This window comes from Corvus moneduloides, chromosome 1, assembly GCF_009650955.1.
Source record: "Corvus moneduloides isolate bCorMon1 chromosome 1, bCorMon1.pri, whole genome shotgun sequence".
Taxonomy (NCBI): Eukaryota; Metazoa; Chordata; class Aves; order Passeriformes; family Corvidae; genus Corvus; species Corvus moneduloides.
In genome coordinates, this window is record NC_045476.1 from 23,883,138 (window position 1) to 23,901,699 (window position 18,562).

At 44.9% G+C, this 18,562-nt stretch overlaps 1 protein-coding gene across 4 annotated transcripts in view; it reads left to right on the forward strand.

Moving 5' to 3' along the window:
• The window catches only part of KCNG2 (potassium voltage-gated channel modifier subfamily G member 2), a 64,276-nt gene extending 46,328 nt beyond the window's left edge, over window positions 1-17,948 (forward strand). For all 4 annotated transcript variants that reach the window (XM_032101902.1, XM_032101893.1, XM_032101884.1 and 1 more), the window contains exon 3: window positions 15,537-17,948. In XM_032101902.1, the coding sequence (XP_031957793.1) occupies window positions 15,537-16,331 (795 nt within the window). In that variant the 3' untranslated portion in view covers window positions 16,332-17,948. The remainder of the gene's footprint in view (window positions 1-15,536) is intronic.
• Window positions 17,949-18,562: the final 614 nt, after the last annotated feature.

An 18,562-nucleotide genomic window follows, 5' to 3' on the forward strand; every position in this document is an offset into this window, starting at 1 on the left:
GGAAAGGACCTGGGGGTCCTGGTGAACATCAAGTTGACCATAAGCCAGCATTGTGCCCTTGCTGCAAAGCAAGCTACCAGTGTCCTGGGCTGCATCAGGCAAAGTGCTGCTTTGAAGGGATGTGCTTTGAAGGGATGTGCTCCTTCCCCTCTGCTCAGCACTGGGGAGGCCACACCCAGAGCACTGTGTCCAGTGCTGGGCTCCTCAGCGGAAGAGAAATACAGACATGCTGGACAAAGTCCAGTGGTGCTTGCTGTCCTAAGATGGCACTCTGAGACTCTGGAATTACTAGAGAGCTCATTTTTATGACATTGTCTCTTTTCTGACTCTTCAGTTGTTGTTCTACATGTGATACTGAGACCTCGATACTAACTTAGTGCCACATGTGATGCATAGATGGTTTATTTTCATGAATGAAATATTAATAAAATTGCAGCTTGTGTTTTTGCTTGCTTTGTGGAATAAACTGTTCTAGAAATTACAGCACAGTCAACAAAAACCATGTATTTTAAAAAAATCTCCCTGCTGATGTTACAGATAACTATTTATAGTGTACAGGCACTGAGGGTGACTTTTTATAAAAAGAATCTTGGGGAATTGGACTAACTAATTTCCCTGGGGATTATCGGAGAATTTGTTATACCACTCTCAGCTCTGCTGTTTAAATGCAAAAATCATAAACTGTAACAGTATCACCAGTTTTGGCATCTGATCTACTGTACTTGCACCCTATATTGTTAATTTGCATTTTGTGTCTGCTCCAGACCCTTCAGGCCACAGCTGGCTGGAGGCCAGGGAAAGACCAAATGACTCAGTAGCAATTGTCACCTGCCTTTTCTATATTACGCATAAGGAAGTTCCTGTAGGCACATGAGATTCAGATTCACTTTCACATTCACATGTCCTTGCTTAAGGGATGTAGAACTCAGAGAACTGCAGAACTCTATTTTAACTAAAAGTAAGGTGTTTCTCTTTTTTTTTTCTTTTCATAAGCTTAAAGTAGGTTTTCTCCTCAGATAGTACTTAAATGAAAATGGTAACACACACTCCGAATTACAAACTTTGATGGCATCCTTTACCCACAGCTTCAGTTATCAGCAATAAGCAAATGTTTACTTTCTTGTTGAAGTTCTCAATTGGCGTCAGGTAGTTCCATCACCGGTTCTGTGTAGTCCTGCCCTTAGATTGTGAATGCTTTGGGACAGAATGTCTTAAACACAATGTCTATGGCCATCATAATAATAGAAATAAAAACTACATCTACCTGCTGTTCAGGTACATGGGCACTTTCCTCATGCCTCACCTAGGCAAGGAAATTCTTTTTGCAACTTAGTTCATGCTGAATCCAAACTGAGGAGTAACTGCAAAGTTCTCAAGTCTGAGTCATTGTAGCATGGTCTTCAGCTCCTCTCTGATGGTCAGAGACATCTGCTATGCAAGTTGTCTGTCAGACAGCTCAGGTTTTTTGAAAGCAGTGGGAAGTGATGAGGTTTGGTTTTGGTCAGTGATGTTGCCTTTGTGTCACACAGACAGCATTAAAATCACGAAGCCAAGAACCTCTGCGCTGCTCAATCTAAACCTTAAATGTCAAGTTCTGTGGGGCTTTCTGAGTGGTGTGCATCTTTTATCTGACTCCCATGGAATTTATATGCGTGTGACCAATGGCAAAACATTCTTCACAAATACTAGGGAAGTGGTGGTCATGTTCTTTGATCATTTTCCTGGGATCTGTCTGTGAGCCATCTGAATGATACAGTCCCTAATGTAAAAGAATACATTTATTTGTTTTTGCTTTGTGGATCTGAATCTAAATCCTTTCCTGGCCATCCAAATCCAGCTGTTATATGGAGCATATCTCGGTATCAGTTTATTTTGCCGAGTTCAGGATTGCTGTATTCGCACACTGAGGAGACACATTGGGTACTGCGAGTCCCCAGCATCGCTGCTGCACAACTCACTGCCCTCTGCACCAGCTCTGCCCACCACTGCCCAGGACCCCCGCTGCCTGCAAACCCCCTGGTCAAATAGCAAACCATGTGCCAGCTTTGCCAGCTCTTTTACGAAACAGTCCTTCTCCTTTCCAAGGCTGCCTTGAGCTGCTAACAAATACAAAACCTTTGAAGGAATGATTGGTTATTCTTGGTATTGGTTGTGTGGACAGAGTGCTGCACAACAACTGGCTGTATTTAGTCATGACTACATTTGGAGAGTTCTCACCATTTCTTCTCCTTGGCTTGCTTGCTCCTCTGGGGAAAAAAAGAAATTGCTTTCTGCAGTCCTCCCACCCCAAAAATCCAGCCTTCCTGCTTCACTGAAGCTGTCTAAACTTTAGCAGACATACTGGTTGTTCCATCATGGCAGCTGCTTCAAGAGAAGATAAAGGAAGCTTGGTCCCAGTAAGAAAATCATTCTCCATTGTATCAGGAGGGTTAGGAGGAATGTTGTATTTTCTTTCACTAAGAATTGCCCTTAGGCTGGGGGTGGGGACGCAGCACTGTGTAGCAGGTTTACACAGAGTCCCGTAGTGAGCCTGCAGACTTTCTGCTCAAACTCCCCTTCTCAGCAAAGTCACCGCCTGAGCTGTCCATGCCTGTCTCCTCCCAGCCATGGGTCTCACTGCAGCACCTTTTATTGGGCTGCTTTTCTCAAGTAAAGAGAGAAATCCTTATGGGTCAAGGAGCTGCCCGGGAAGATTTTGAGGACAGTAGGTTACAGTAGAGACTTTGGGAGCCACCTGAGATTCTCTGCAGGGTTTTAGGCTTAGAAGTAAAAAAATGGAGAGTGTTTCTCTGCACTGCTTGGGAACAAGGCAAGAGCTGACTAAGATAAAATTATTTTTGACTTGTTAATAATTTTATTCTGTGCCAATGAACTCTTTCAGTCTGCAGGATATCTTCTCATGAATAAATAGCAAGCTTAGGTCTTCTTTTAAATATTATATAAATATGCTGCAATGTAACATTAGTGCTAAATAATTAAACAGCTAAAACTATTTCATAAAACTTTGTCACATTGTTAACTGGTTTACATTTGGTGCAGTGTGGCTCCCTCAGCAAAGTATGCTCCATGTTTAATTTCTTTTAATATCTCTCTGGTTCCACCACCATAAGTAACTGTGCCTACCAGTGGGTTTACTCTCCAAACTTCCAGGTAAATCATCCAGGGAGTTTCTGAACCAATCTCACAATAATAGTTGCTTGGCCTTCAGACATGTTTGTAAAATTACTACAGCTACTCATCACAGCCTAATATCCTGGGAGTACAGCACAGCTCCTCTATTCCGTAGGTTGCTCCACTGCCTTTTGCAGGGAAGCTTGGGTGCTGTGCGCTTATTGAGTACTGTCCCAGTGTTCTGAAAGAGAGAACTCTTTGTTTATTTGAAATGAAAATATCATCTGGAAAATTCACTTCAGAGCTCCAGGATATGTTGCTATCAATTCTGGAGGTTTGGAATGAAAGCAAGCAGGCAGATTTACATTTGGCTACACCTCATATAGCTACGCTGAGGTAATGAGCTGATTCATGTGTACGGCACTTAGAAGAATTGCATTAAATCATTCAGCATTATAAATGCTTACATTTTCATTGCCTAGAGTGGGACAATGGAGATGAAATATGAAAGATTTTGAAACTGGGGGATTTTGCAGTATCCACGGAGACATTTAGATTCAAGACAAATTGAGTGGTATACAGATGGGAAAAAAAATGGTTATAAGATTTTTTGCAAAAGTTTTTAAACAAAGGCTTGAGAAAGGACCAGGAGAAAACTATAAAGCTGTTGGATTTTCTAATGGTAAGCATGATATTAGTTCCAAATAAAAATATCAAAAAGATAGTACTGGGTACAATCAGTCGCATTTTTGAGCACACCAGCATATTTAATTCTAGTCTGTGTAGAACACCACTCATTAATCAGATTTAGTATAATTTTTTGAGGTTATAAAGTTTTCAGAAGAAAGTAACTTCTGATGTAGGTACTTCTGTAAGACATTTCAATTAGTGCCACACAACATTCTTCCTTAATAAAAAGGAATTTTTCAAAAATTAGCTTCCTTATTGTTTAAAAAAATTCTCTTAGATCTCGTAATAGCAGAAAACCAACATAAGACACAATATGAGGTTTGAGATACTGACATCCAGATTGATATCCATTTGGCAGGCAAATTGAAAAAAAAGTTTTAAAAATGGTTTAAAATCTGAAAGTTCTGCTTCGTAGTGAGATGCTAGAAGTGCTTTTAATGCAGTGAGAATCATAATAAGAGAATGTCTGTGGGCAGCAGTGAACTGAAATAACTGAAAGGTGCGGCTGGACAAACTCATGCTCTGAATTAAAGTGTGTTACAGGGTGGATAATTAACAATGGAAACCATTTATCTAGACATGCCTGCATGCATCTCACAAAGTTTTTAAATACATTCTGTCAGTCCTTCTCAGCTCAGTTGAAGCCATGCATATGATTCATGAGCCACTCGGCAAGATCCTCTGCCCCACAGAGGATCAGTGCAAGAGCCTCTTCTGACCTTCCAGGGCGGTGAGCCATGGCCACCCTGTCCCTGACTCAGTGGTGCAGGAGGTGCCAGCAAGGATGCTGTGCTTCTTCTTGCTGTCTGGGGCTTCCTTGGCCCTCATGAATATTCAGACTTGAAGGCATCGGTAAGATTAAATGAGCGGTGACAGTTCATAATTGTGATTAAAGGCAAGGGCAGCCAGAAAAAGCTCAGAAGCTTGGAAGCTCTCTGAAGAGTGACGTGGCATGAGTCTGGTCCCATGAAGGCACCATCCTAACCCAGGTGTCTTGTCCAACACTGACTGTGTAGGGGGTGCCACAGGGCCAGAAGAGGCTGGACATGTGCCAGCCCACCCCTCTGGCCATTAATTCACTCTACCCTCACCCTTCCATAAGTTACACACACAAACAATCCCTTTCCCTCTGCCCCGTCTCAGTTCCTGAGCCAGGATTCAAATAGGAAATACAGAGAATAGAGTGAAGGTCCCAGCCATCCAATACATCCTGAGCTGTGCTGGGAGCTTGGCACCTGGAACATGGGGTAGTGATGATGACAAGAGAAATTGCAGCACTCTCCTGAGAAGTCCTTGCACTGTCTGACTATGAGCAGATGCTGCAGAGATTTTCTCCCAGTCTGCAGCTCGTTGCCTTCATACACAGTAGAAATGTTGGGTGTTCTAAGGTAAGTTCTTGTATGCTGCACTGCTGTCACAGAAAGCACTGTTTTTACTGTTGCCTTGAGCAGAAAGAGAGAATGTGAAAGCGTGTGTGGTTTCACTGTGGTCACATCCACCTCGTAAAAATCCATCACAGCTTAGAGCATTTCAGTGCAAGGGCACTGCGGGAGCTCGCTGCCACCTGCGCCTGAGCCGCTACCAGCAGGAAGACAAATCTTCCCACAGGCAACACACGCAAATCCTTCCCTTGCTCTCAGATAAGAGGATAAAGGAAGACTGAGGGCAGAGAGATACAGGTTTGGAAAAAAATGCAAAAGGAAAACAGTAAGCTTGACTCTGTCCTCCTTTCTTCCAAGAAAAGAAACAGACACCCCCAGATCTTATAGCAGGTTACAGGGTTGCAGGAACCAGTAAAATTAATATGGGTCAGTAAAATAGAACTAGCAGTGAGTGGGAGGCAGGAGGAGAAGAGCTTCAAAAACTGATTGAAAGAAGGGAGAAACTGGCATAAATAAGAGAGAAAATACACTTTAAAATGCTATTAAGAATCAGTTGTTCTTTTAGTAAAATTAGTGAGAGAGAGAGGGAGAACAGACTGAGATTCTTTTTTAGTGTGAGACAAGCTTGAGGAGGAGATGGAAAGAGGATGCTGGGTTTAGGAAGACCACAGTTCTAGGCAGTGTATATCTGCGGGTATCTGTGAGCACAACCAGGTGCCACCACATCACCTTTTCCCAGGTATTTTGTAGGTGTGAAAGTGTTGGGAATGCCACTGCTTTGTCACACAACCTTGTCTCTCTTGGGCTGGTCCTTTTGGAGGGGCGTGCAGGTGTTCTCATTCCCTGGGGAAACTGCTCAAACCGCACCCAAGTGCCCTTGGCGAGAACTCAGCCCTGCTCTGGTTCTGCAGATTTATGCTGGTTTGGTTTAAGGGAGATAGCCCCCATCTTTGTTTCTGCAATCCTTCCCTGTCTGTGAGGAGCAGGTGTGCTGCAAGTGCCAAGTGCCATTGCCCAAGCTTTTCCAAGTGACAGCGGGGTCTGCCTTGTTTTCAGAGCACTAGGATAGAAACTACAATTCTTCAGAAATCAGATTTGCTAAGTTGCAGTGTAACTGGGCTTCTTCATGTGAAAGCTCAATCAAGCATTTTCTTAGATTTACAGGTACTGGATTTTTTTTAAGAAGCATTGTAAACTTCCAAGGCTCTGATGCCTCTATCAGAGCTAGAAAATAGAGGGGGCTGAGGAGGAAGTTTTCTATTCATGTAAAATCAGGGGAAGAGGGGGACACTTGATGCCTTAGGTTTTAACTTCCATATTTTTCAAATCCTGTACTGCCTAGTGTGTAACTCTGAAGCTTCTTGTAGCGTGTTAACTTCTGCTCTCTCATGCTAGGTAGACATAGCAAAGCCTCTCCTGGCTTGCTCTCCAGGGACATTCCGACCATCCTAGTCCCAAAATGTAAACCAAACCCTCTGAAAGGGGGGCAAGCCTGGGGAAACTACATCATTAATTAAAGCTTTAATTGGAGAATTAACCCTGATATGCAAATGAAGCAAACTTATAAAAGTGTGAAGAACTCTTGATCTGTCATCCATCTTGGGGTCCATTTTGAGAATAGCCTCTGGCTCCGCAGGGGGTACCTCTGAAGGCCATTTGAATAAATACCTACCTTTATTCCCTTACTCCTGTCTAGTCTCTGTTTGTAGGTGGCCTCTCAAGGCATCAGCTTGTCAGCAAGGAGACTCCCGGTGCTTCATTATTCTCTTGGGAATTTTTACTTTAAATTTCAGTGAAAAAAGGGGCCAAACCCAAGAAAAACATTCTGTAAATCTGGAAATAGAAAATTCCAAGTTAATTTTAGTCAGAAATACTAAGAACATCTGTGTTTCTAAATTGAAGCTGTTCTTTGGAGGACACCTTGACTTGGTGAAATCATCATTCTTTTTCCTGCTTCCTGCCTGTGTCGGTGGCAGTGACTGATTAACAAATCCTCTGTGCTGAGCTGTCCCTGAGGCCAGGCTGGGCAGGTTGCGTCTGGTCCAAGCACAGCAGGCTGTGCAGGAATCGTGGGTACACCTGGACCCCTGTGTCACCCACAGGTGTTTCCCACAGAGGGCTCAGCTGCAGGGCAAAGACAAGCAAGCCATATGGGCTGTGGTCTGTGAAATCCTGCCTCAAATGCCATGGGAGTTGATGAGTTTCAAGTACAATACCTTGTTCTCCTGGACCTGTGTCTTCCTGTGTAGCTATTTGTCTTCAGACAATTTCCCAGTGGCACTGAGTGGTTGTAAAATTGACAAAACAGACCCCAGGTATAAAAGCAGTATTTTCATTTAGAGTATTTGTTCAAGCAAATGGCAGTAAATTTATTCTTGTACATATAGGTTGTAGTTCTCTAAATATTAGTAATAGCATGGTTATATCTTAAACTCATGCACAGACAAAAGCTGTGGACCAGCCAGGTGGGGATCTCAGACCCCGAGGGCCAACTCCAGCAGCACCAGGAGATAATTTCCTTTGCCAGCTGAACCTTTTGGGCAGGTAGGACTCAGAGGGCTCCTCTGAGGTGAGCGCAGACCCCTGTTCTCATGGGAACTACATCACACCACCAACTGTAGAAACTGAAAAGCTTCATCTTAAAAGCACTCTGGTCTTCCCTGTTCTTGGAGGGGGTCTCTTTTGGAACCTCGTGTGTCTTCTAGAGTCCAGGTTCTGAAAGCTGCTGTAGCTATTTCTTCTCTGGCCAACACTGTCCTGTCCATTAGCAATGGGTTCCCTTTGCACGCAGCCACTACAGACTGAGCATGTAAGGTCTCTTCCCTTCACCCTCCTACCTCTCCTGCTGATTGCAGTTATCCAGCTGATGGTGTTGCCCGTCCCAGCCACTCCTGGACCACGTCTTCAGAAAATGTTACCCAGGGTGTATCACTCCTCCTTATGTTACAGAATAGCCCCTCGCTCCTGGGTGTGGTGTGATCAGAGTGGGAGATAGGAGCAGCTGGCTGCTGGAGCTCATACTGTTTCCTCAAGCTGCTCCCAGCCACGGTCACAGAGTCTGAGGAGCTTTAAGACATTGGACGTCTTGACACCTCCCCCCAGCCTCTCTGGATGAGGTGCTGTGCTGTTCCTGACAGGCATCTGAAAATCAGGCAAATTGATGGTGTTCTGTTTCATAGGTATTTTATGGTCTGTTTTATTCTGTGTTTCCTCCTTCTTGCTGATTTTTGCAGAGCCAGATAGCATTTTTTCCCTCTTACAAATACTGTTGCTTTTGGAGAAGTGTGTGCTAAAAACGGGCACAGGCATGAGGAGAGCTAGTTCAGAAGAAGGTATTAATGAGATGGCATTTTGTGCATCTGTAGTACTACTCACGTGCTTTCCATTCTTCCCAACAACTCTACTGGGGCAAAAAGAGGCAGGATAGTGGACCAAAGAATATATCTGCATGTGTCAGGGACAGTATGTGAAGGAGGCAGGGAAATGGAAGAAAGCCTTAGGACCACAGTAGCAGATCTTGCCTGGTAGGTAGGTGATTGAATCCCTTGTGTCTGTGTCTTTCTCCACAGTTCAGATGCATATGCCAAATCCATGCAGTCAGCTGTTAAGACATCTGTAGCATTTCCAGGGAAAAATGTGTCAGTTAAACAGGTCTCAAAGCTCAGTATTTATGGCTTAGGAACCTGAGGCCAACTTACAGTATCTAATTTTGGTTGTACAGTTTGGGGCTGAGATGGCCCAAAGCAGCAGCTGCTTGTGGATTGGGCAGGGTAGCTGAAGGAAACATGGCTGGTTCCTTCTGCAGCCTCCTGGATCAGGAGTGTCTCCTGTCTCTTTAGTCTGCAAGGGTAGTCGTAGGTAAAGTCCTCATGTGGTCTTCTTTCTCATTGACTCCCAGACCCTTTTCCGAGCTTTTCGTGAACACAGCCATCTGGCTTCACAGTTACAGGTCAGAGGAGCAATTTGAGACAAATGAAAGGCACATGCAGGTATCTCAGTAACCCCTTGGCTGCATGACTGCAAGTGAATAGCGCAGTTTGCAATTCCACAAGCTGATTAGACTCTGGCTGGGTATTTTAGCACACCCTGCAGTTACCTTCTAGCAGTTGCCACAGTCTTTTGGCATCTCCCTTGTTTGTTGGTGTTCCATGTTTATTTGCAGCTTTACTGGAAGGATAAAAATGGCAGGCTGAGGGGTTTTGAGAAGTGGTGATCTGGGCTGTGCTGCCTCAGCATCAAGGGAAATCCGGAGAGGTGTAGCTCCTGCCCACCTCTTTGCCCTTTCTCCTCAGCAAAGACAAATTGTACAAGAGCTATCTTGTGTCCATAACAGGGCTGCACAAAGTTAGCAACAGCCCTCCCCCTCGGGAGGCACAGGTTACCTTTGCTGGCAGCTGGGCTGAAGATGAAGCACGAACTAAGCTCGAGTTACACATCAAAGTGTGGATAGCAAGAAGCAGAGGACTCTTTCATGGCCCTTCAGTGACTTTAAAACCAGAAACTGTTACTTCGACTTCACAGCCAGCCAGCTTTGAGGACAGGCTGTGCAGTTATCTGAATCATCTTTGTTCGGGAGCACAAGGAAATATTCGGAGCAGGCTGACTGCAAGTTCAGCCTGACCCCAGCGTTAATAGCAGAGGCACTGAGTTACAATCACCGTGTCTGTGGGTGGTCAGAGCGAGGGGAGCGTGCCTGTGCCCCAGGGCAGGGTGGGATGCTGCCCTTCCAAGGTAGGTCACATCGCCAGAGTCGTGCACTCATCCGGGCTGCGAAAATTATCTGGATGCTTTCACCAGAAAATCACATTTCATCAGAAAATTGCCTTTCATCAGAAAGTGCCAGCGTGAGCAATATCTTTGGGTTTCGTTGGTGAGGCATGTTTCTGGGAATGTTGCTCTTTTGCTGGAATTTTTCTCAGGGAAGGCTTCTTCATTTTACAATGACAAGAGAGGGCAAATGACCCAGCACCCAGTGTTCCAGGCGGTCCCACACAATGGGACAGAACCAGGTGCAAGCTTCCACCCTGCTCTCATAGGAGTAGGAGCTGGGTCTCTCCGAAGTCCGGCAAAGGCTCTGGCGTTGGGCTGGTGAATAATTGGTAGTGGAGGAGTGTCTGTCCTCTGAGTCACCCTGCAGATGTTCATTGAAACAGGTGGCTCAGCCTCCCACCCAAATCCCAGGGAAACACTCTAAGCCTCTGGACTGGGGACTGTAGGCAGACTTGTCAGCAGCCTCAGGGACTTTGTCTGCACGTCCCTTAACATGGATCTCTGACGCATGATCTCAGGTGTATCAGAATTTCAAGTTCCACACTGTCATTAAAAGAGAGTTTGATCTGATGTGCGCAGAGAAACACTTGAAATGCGTGACCCGAAAGGCTCAAGTAACAAGGGGCAAGTGGACGTGAACAGAAACATCATTTTAGAAATGTCATGACTTTCAAGCTTATGTAAGTACTTTTGTATGCAATATCTCTCATGTTGGGGTTTGTTTTTTTCTTAACATACAGATTTGACAGCCAGGGAGATCTCACTACAGGGTCAAAGTGGGCAGCATTGAAACTTCTTCCTTGAAAGTGCTGTTGAACTGCTGACCTTACAAAAAAGTGCATGGAAAGCAAGACAAGAACCGGGGCAGTTAGAGGTGATCTGCCTTTTGTCATCTTCTAATGCAGAGGGATTAGAAGATGGCGTCAAAGCCTGCAAGAATCTAAGGAAGAATCTCAATTTCTTGTCAGGAGACCAGAGGACAAAGGCAGGGCTAAGAAGTCACACAACACACAGTGGGGAATTTTTCTGAGGTTCAGTAGGGAAGTACAAGTGAAATGGACCCTGCAAGCCAAACCAAAATGTTTCTGAAAGACATCTGCAACTTTTAGACAGGCCATACAGAACAATGAATACAGATGGATTTGAACTCCAGTGACACCATTTCTTCGTTTTGTAATTTTCCTTTTGCCAAAGGAACTTTTGGCAAAGAAAACGTTTCTCCAGAAGAAAGATGCTGTGGTTGGCTTTTTGACAGCAGATTTCTATAAGTCCTAATGAAGGAGACTCACTTTAATTTGACTGCATAGAATTACTCACTGAATCCTTTCTTACTTTCTTTCCTTGTGCCCTATGTTGTCATTAGTATATAGCCCCCAAATCCTGTGCAACTGCAGGTATTTTCCCATACTCAAGTAATTTCTGCAGGAAAAAAAAAAAACCTACACACTGTTTGAAAGAAACAAATGTACACAGATAAATAAATGTACACACCTTGTAAAGAACAACTGTTTTCCCTGTGGATCAGTTTCATCAATCTAAATATGGAAAAGTAGTGATAAAAATGTATCCATTAGATTACAGGGTGAAGAAATTTGGTTCATTGGTATGAGGGAGAGCTGTTTTGCTTATAGAAAGTAAAAAGCAGTGTGTAGTTGTTAATGGACATGTTTATGGCCACAAGTTGATATAGGTCAATCTTCTTTGAGAACATACAGATTTGATGGAGACCTCTTTTGGGCAGGATGCACTATTCTGTTAGGACTTGTTTTTCTTGTGTTTCAGTGGCTGATTAATTCCTGATTTTTTTTTTTTCCATCTGCGTGTGTGCCTTTCTGAGAATTTTTGCTTTGTTTTCTTGAACGGAAAAACCTCAAAAGCCTCAGCAGAGTTACAGCATCCAGTTGGACTGGAACACATAGTTAGAAGTTTTAGAAAGCAAAAAAGTGCCTTTTTTTTTTCTTAACCAATGCTGTAGTCAAGCAGGAAAAAACCTGCAAAGAAAAGCAGCTGCAGCTGAAAGAAACAAAGAACAAAGAGCATGAAATACATTTTTGCTGTTGCTGTTTTTGATATCATGTGAGGATAATAATAGGTCACACCTAGATGATATTGAAACATGGTCCAAGGGACAGGAAGACATTTAATTAGTGAAAAAAAGAGACCTCTGGCAGGTTGATTGACACACAGATCTGTTTTCTAAAAGCCTGTTCAGACCCTCTTATTCTCAGGACAGCCTTTGGACAGAGCCTGGCTTGGTCAGATTGTGATAGGTTAATAAGGATATTGAGCAGACCAGTGCTTTGCTGGAGACAATTATGCATTAGCTGGAAGGGGGGGTTGTTTCATCCTGTTGAAGTGAACTCTGTGTAGCAGAGCATTATCACTCCACTCTACTGAAAGTAAACATTGCGACTTTCCCATTAGTTGTCAGCTGTGGAGAGTGGGAAGAGTGGAAAAATGCCAGGGCCCAGCATTGACTCTGGATGGAGGAAATTTCAGCTCCTCATTATCTTGATGGGCAAAGATGCAGCTTGGTTCTGCAGCATTGGATTATCTGAGCTCCAGATTCCACCAAGCTTCTTGATTGTTCTTGGCTGAACAAAAGTTGCCAGGCTTCTCCCACACTTGCATTTGGGATGCAGTTCTGCAGGAAGATTGAAGACAGAAATAGCAATGCTTTAGGTCTGTGAACCTACACAGGATAAACATGTCAGAGTGTGGGAGAGGACAGAGTCTTCCGAAAGTCATCTTCACTGGTAGCCCATTAGTGAGGAACAGTCTTCACTCCTGTTGTCTCCTACACCAAAACTCACACACAAAAGCCCTTGGGAGAGTCTCCTCTCCATATGCAGCTATATAGAAAGTGCTGGGACAATTAAGTGCCAAATTAGCTATTAATCACCTTAGTGACTTTGTAGGTTTATTTTAAGGCTAAATTCTCCATAGGCTTCACTGACTTTGCTAAAACTTTTAGTGGCATGAAAAATCTATACATGTACATCAGAATCCCTAACACTTCCTGCCAGATAGGGCTCTTAAGGCAAGATGTACCTGAGTTTCCATAGAAGGTGGTCCAAGTAATGGTGCACCTGTCAGAGAAAGCAAATTTGCACATTTGGATATTTATCTCATCACTGCTGTTGCTTTGCTCGAGCCATAGCTATTCTTCTCTGGGTTGTAGCCCTAACACCTCAAACTGATCCTTTTGAGCACCTGCAAGGATAGGATGAGGAGCTGCAAATCCCCTTCAGCCATGGATGGCCCTCAGGCGTGAGATCAAGCATATCCTGATGAGAGATTCCCAGGCAGCAGAGCTCTGGGACAATGCTGGTCTGCTGGCTGGTTTCTGGGTCATAAGGAGAGAAGTTACAGTGGTGCAGGCAGAGTCCTTCCACTGACTTTGTGAGTTTCAACTCTGGCTCACAGAGGCAGATTTGTGCTGTGGTGTGAAAGCATCTTGATTCTGTATTTGATAGGAGAGCCCGACAGCTTAATTATGCTGTGACAGGAGGAAAGCGCCTAGAAACAAAATATTATATCCAATGTATTATGATTGTGACAAAAATACTTACTTATGACCAAATTAGTTTGGTGAGGCAGATATAAATTAAGCTCCTTCTAGTGTTCACACGTACCAAAATTAGGAATTTAAAGACAGGCTGGCTGAGCTACTATACTGGTAAAATAAGATTATCATTCCTCCCTGCAATATACTTAAAATCTTGACAGTAATTTCAAGGGGATAAGTAATTTTTCTCTCCATATCAGCATGACCCCCTGGGAAACAGTGGGAGGTACATCATATGCCAGTTGAAAGTGGAATACAAAACAAAAATCCATAAACACAAGGCATTACAACTTTTTATTGTGGTTACTACAAGGACCATAAATTCCTTTTCACATCTCTTTTTCATGTTGACATCTCTTTAGTTATTGTCTCAATCTCTTCCTAAGTGTAAGAGGTGCAGGGTACCTCAGCATTTTGGTTAACATATTGAGGTAACTAACCCAAGGCTTTGTATTCAATGTGATGACACTGCTCTCACTGCTGGCAGTGCAACGGCCCTTGAAATATATCCAGTCCCTCCACAACATTTTGGGGAAGGCTGCAGTTAGCAAAGAGGGCAAAAGCCTCATCAGTCTTTTGTTGCTTTCTTTCCCAACAGGGAAAAAGCCTGTGCATACACACTTCAAGAGGAATGAAATTAGCATGTGGTGCTGTGCAGTAAAAATTTCCTTGGCTCTCTGGAGCAAAAGACTCCTGTGGCTGAGTATGTGGGCAGAACTGTTAATAGATGTGCCAGGTTCTCAGCTTCTCCAGTGGTGAAATGGGGACCAGCTTGACACAGCCTCGCTGTGATTCTCAGCTGATGTTTTATTGCTATAATTTGGCATAGGCAAGTAAAACAAGGTTGGGCATTGGGACCTAATACCTGTTGCAACCAGTGGGAGTCACACACCCCACTAGCATGGATGGACTCCTTAAAAGAGTTTTCACAAACTGTTCAAACTGGCACACTGAATAAATGTACACTTCCCTTAAATAAATATACACTTGCCTTCCACACAAAGCCCCCAGAGCACTCACACTTCTATATGACCATTTACAGAGGAAACAGCACTAGCACTATAATTGTCCACTTCAAAATCTGTTTACGTAGAGAAGTTGTTTATTACTCAGCTGGAGGTACCAACAGTGCTGTAGCAGAGAATTGCCACAGTATTAACAACCAAAGAGTGGCCATCACCAGCATTATTGTTTATTGCCTTTCCAGTGCACTGGGGCTGACTTGTTTATAAGCATCGTAACCAAAGAGCCAGAGCTCTCTTTATTTGCCACCAAGTGAGCCTGCAGGGAAGAGCACTGCTTCCAGTGCCTCAGAAAGCTTGGGGAAGGCACTGTGGTCACTAGTTGTTACAGGTGAGGTAACTAAAAACACTTACCTCTCCATACCCCACTCTGTCCTCTGGTATTTTTTCTTTTAGAAATGCCTACATTTCTCAGTACTTTATATAAGCTTTTGACTGTAGGGGTAGAGTGTTAATAAATGTTCACTGGAATATAAAATACATACTGTATTTAGTGAATAATAGATTATAGATAATTCCAAGCATATCACTTAAAATGCTGTAAGTGTTTATGAGCCATTAGTAAGCAATTTATTATTGATCAGGAAGGGAAGGAAGGATCACACATTTCTTACAATCCATGAATCCTTGAATGTAACACCTTTTTAAAAGGTGTTAAAGTCTTGGTTAGAAATGAGCCCCTGGCCTTTTAGCAGTAGCCTGTCTGGCCAACAGCTGATAAGATCACACCAAGTTCTTGGCAGCTTTGGGACACTCCAAAGCACTGTTGACTTGTCCTGTAGTCAAACATATAGCCTGACCTGTCCTGGAGCCAAACATGTAGCCTCTGGTTTTAATACCTCTCAGCAGCCATGATTTTACTTCAGTACCTCGCAATTTGTATCAATTTCACGTGGTGGTTTTATTTAAGAAGTGATTTCTCTATTTCTTTGTTTCAACGCCCTGGCTAAATCTGTTTCTTCCCCCTTTTATGTGTTTCCCACTCCTCCCCAGGGTGAATGCTCACAAAAGTGCTATGACATCTTTGTGCTGGAGACGGTGTGCGTGGCATGGTTTTCCTTTGAGTTCCTGCTGCGATCCATCCAGGCAGAAAACAAGTGTGCTTTCTTGAAAACCCCGCTCAACATCATCGACATCCTGGCCATTCTGCCTTTCTACATCTCTCTCATTGTGGATGTGGTTTCCACAAAAAACAGCAGCAAGCCTGGCGGGGGAGCTGGGAACAAGTACCTGGAGCGAGTGGGGCTGGTGCTGCGCTTCCTGCGGGCGCTGCGCATCCTGTACGTGATGAGGCTGGCGCGGCACTCGCTGGGGCTGCAGACGCTGGGGCTCACCGTGCGCCGCTGCACCCGCGAGTTCGGGCTGCTCCTGCTCTTCCTCTGCGTCGCCATGGCCCTCTTCTCGCCGCTGGTGTACTTGGCTGAGAGCGAACTGGGAGCCAAGCAAGAGTTCACCAGTGTCCCCTCCAGTTACTGGTGGGCTGTGATCTCCATGACAACTGTTGGCTATGGGGACATGGTGCCTCGTAGCATCCCCGGACAGGTGGTAGCCCTGAGCAGTATCTTGAGTGGGATTTTGCTGATGGCTTTCCCAGTGACATCTATCTTTCATACCTTTTCCCGTTCCTACAGTGAGCTGAAGGAGCAGCAGCAGCGAATAGCCAGCAGGCAGGTGCGCCAGCGGCAAGAGAACACTGAGCTCCCAGGTGATGACAGTACAAGGAGGCTCAGTGCCACATTCCCACCAAGTGCTGGTGGGCAGAAGGGTCTGCTTTTGGTGGACCAGTAAGCCAAGAGAAGTTCTTGACCCTGAATAGCTGAGGACATATGTTGGCAGCACAAGAAGCAGTGGACAAGGGAGGTCAGTTCTGCAAGAAGAACCCCATGAACTGCATAAATGAGGGGCAGACACACACAGGGTTTCTCTAAAGACCAACTTGTGATCTTAAGGGACCTCTTAAAAGTACCCCTAGAAATTCTACCAAGTACAGCTCTGCTCCATTGCTTTTCTTAGGGCTTTTCTTTTCTATTGAGAAAGTGGTTTTGGGTACGCCGGAGGAGCAGCCATTGAACATAGCCAGCCAGCAGAATGTAATGTGTAGCACAGCCTGTGCCAGGTGCCATATGGCAGAGCAACCAGTGTGCCACCTCCTCCCTACCCTGCTTGGTGGCACTCCCTGTGCGAGGGGCTGAGCGAGGGGCTCCCCGTGCTGCAACGCCCCACAGCGCATTTGTTTTGGCAGCCCCAGCAAGGAACACAAACCTCAGACAAGCCAAGGGGAGAGGGCAAGAGAAGGGCAGAAGCATCCCTTCAGCTTTACCAGGGGCTTGGTTCTGTCTTCTACAGATGAGGCAGCGCAGCCGGAGCTGCCAGCTCTGAATGTGTGTGAGCACAGTTTGCATTATTTAGTAGAGATGCATATTTACCATCCTAAGCTTTGTATCTTAGCCCCATGACAGAAATATACATACAAAAAAAATCTTTCTGACTGTGGTACTGAATGTTAACTTGGTTTTTTTCCTTTGCTAACAGTCAAATATAACAAATACCATTACAAATGATGATGTTTCTCCACTTTCTGTTAACTATTTCCATCTCTCGTGTATGAAGAAATGTGTCTAACAGGCAACTGAACCAATCTGAACTACATGTAGCCCAAGAAGGGGAGGGTGATGTTAAATCAGCAGTGACTCCCAGCTCTGGATAGTCGTCCTCAGTGGTGGTGGCTGCACTGAGTAGTCATGTGCAAACAGGAGTAGAGGAGTAGTCCAAACCCGGTGAAGCCAGCAAGACACCTTCAGTGGGCTCTGGCCTGAGCTGCAGTGCAGCAGCTGTGCTCTGTGTTAGGAGTAGCCTTTTGGTTTTGCCCTCCTACTAAGAAAAAGACAATCCTGTCATTAGAACAAGCGTTCTGGCCCTTCTTCCTGATTCTCAAAGGATTAAGTCAATTTAAAGGGAAAATGAATCATGTAGTGGCATCTGCATTTTCCTTATTGATGCCAGCCCCATGCATGAGCTTTCCAGGCCCCACCCTGGAGGAGCTGCATAGCTGGTCCAAGTCAGGGTGCTCTGTGGGTCTTTCAGTGCTCCTACAGGTGGGATGTGATCAGGGAATGGAGGGAGATGGAATCCAACAGTCTCTTGCACCTACACCCCTATTTGTACTAAAGCCATGCAGTATCACCCTCCATATTCTCCTCCTGCCAGAAAGGGAACAAAACCTGATATGTTGGAGATGGGTTTTGTCTTGGTCTGTTGTTTGGGGATTTTCTGCCTCAGCATATGTCGTAAAACCAATCCTCACATTAGCAAACTCTCATATTAAGCCATTCCTTATAGGAATGAAGCAAGGGAAATGGAAAGGTTACACTTTGTTTTAATAAAAATTAAAAGCTTTGTTGCTGACTGTTTGTGTCTGGTGATTTGGGTGTGGGGGGAGGTGGTGTTTCACCATGCTGATGTGAAGTAACGCGTGTTACTTGCTGCTGAGACTGCGGGAGATGGAGGCAGCAAAACTGAGCCCCCCTACCCTGCAGGATGCACCTGGGTCAGCAAAGCCCCAGCTGTACTGAACTGCAGGCAAACCAAACACAGGTGCCCACGCTAGGGCTCTGCCCATCCTTCACGGCCCAGCAGCATTGGGAACACATCTGCTCCTTGTGCCAGAGAGCAGGGCCAGGGGCTGGTGGCTGACGCCTGGGCTGACTCAGACTCCTGGCAAAGCAAAGCCAAGCCAGCGCTGGGTTGCTGTGACTCATGAAAGACTTTGATTTTATTGGTTTTTTATTCCTGATGCAGGCATTTCTTTCATTAAGGGTTATTAAGGTCTCACCTCAGGGATACAGCTTTGCAGCCAGCTGATTGCAGCCAGCAAAGGGAGCAGTGGCAGAGGGACAGTGTGGCTGGTGCTGTGGGGCAGCATGGTGCCCCTGCTGGTGGCATTCAGGTGCTCAGTCTTAAGGTGGCACCCGACAGACTCACTAGGTGGACTCACAAGTTCACTCCTCATGGTGATCTGG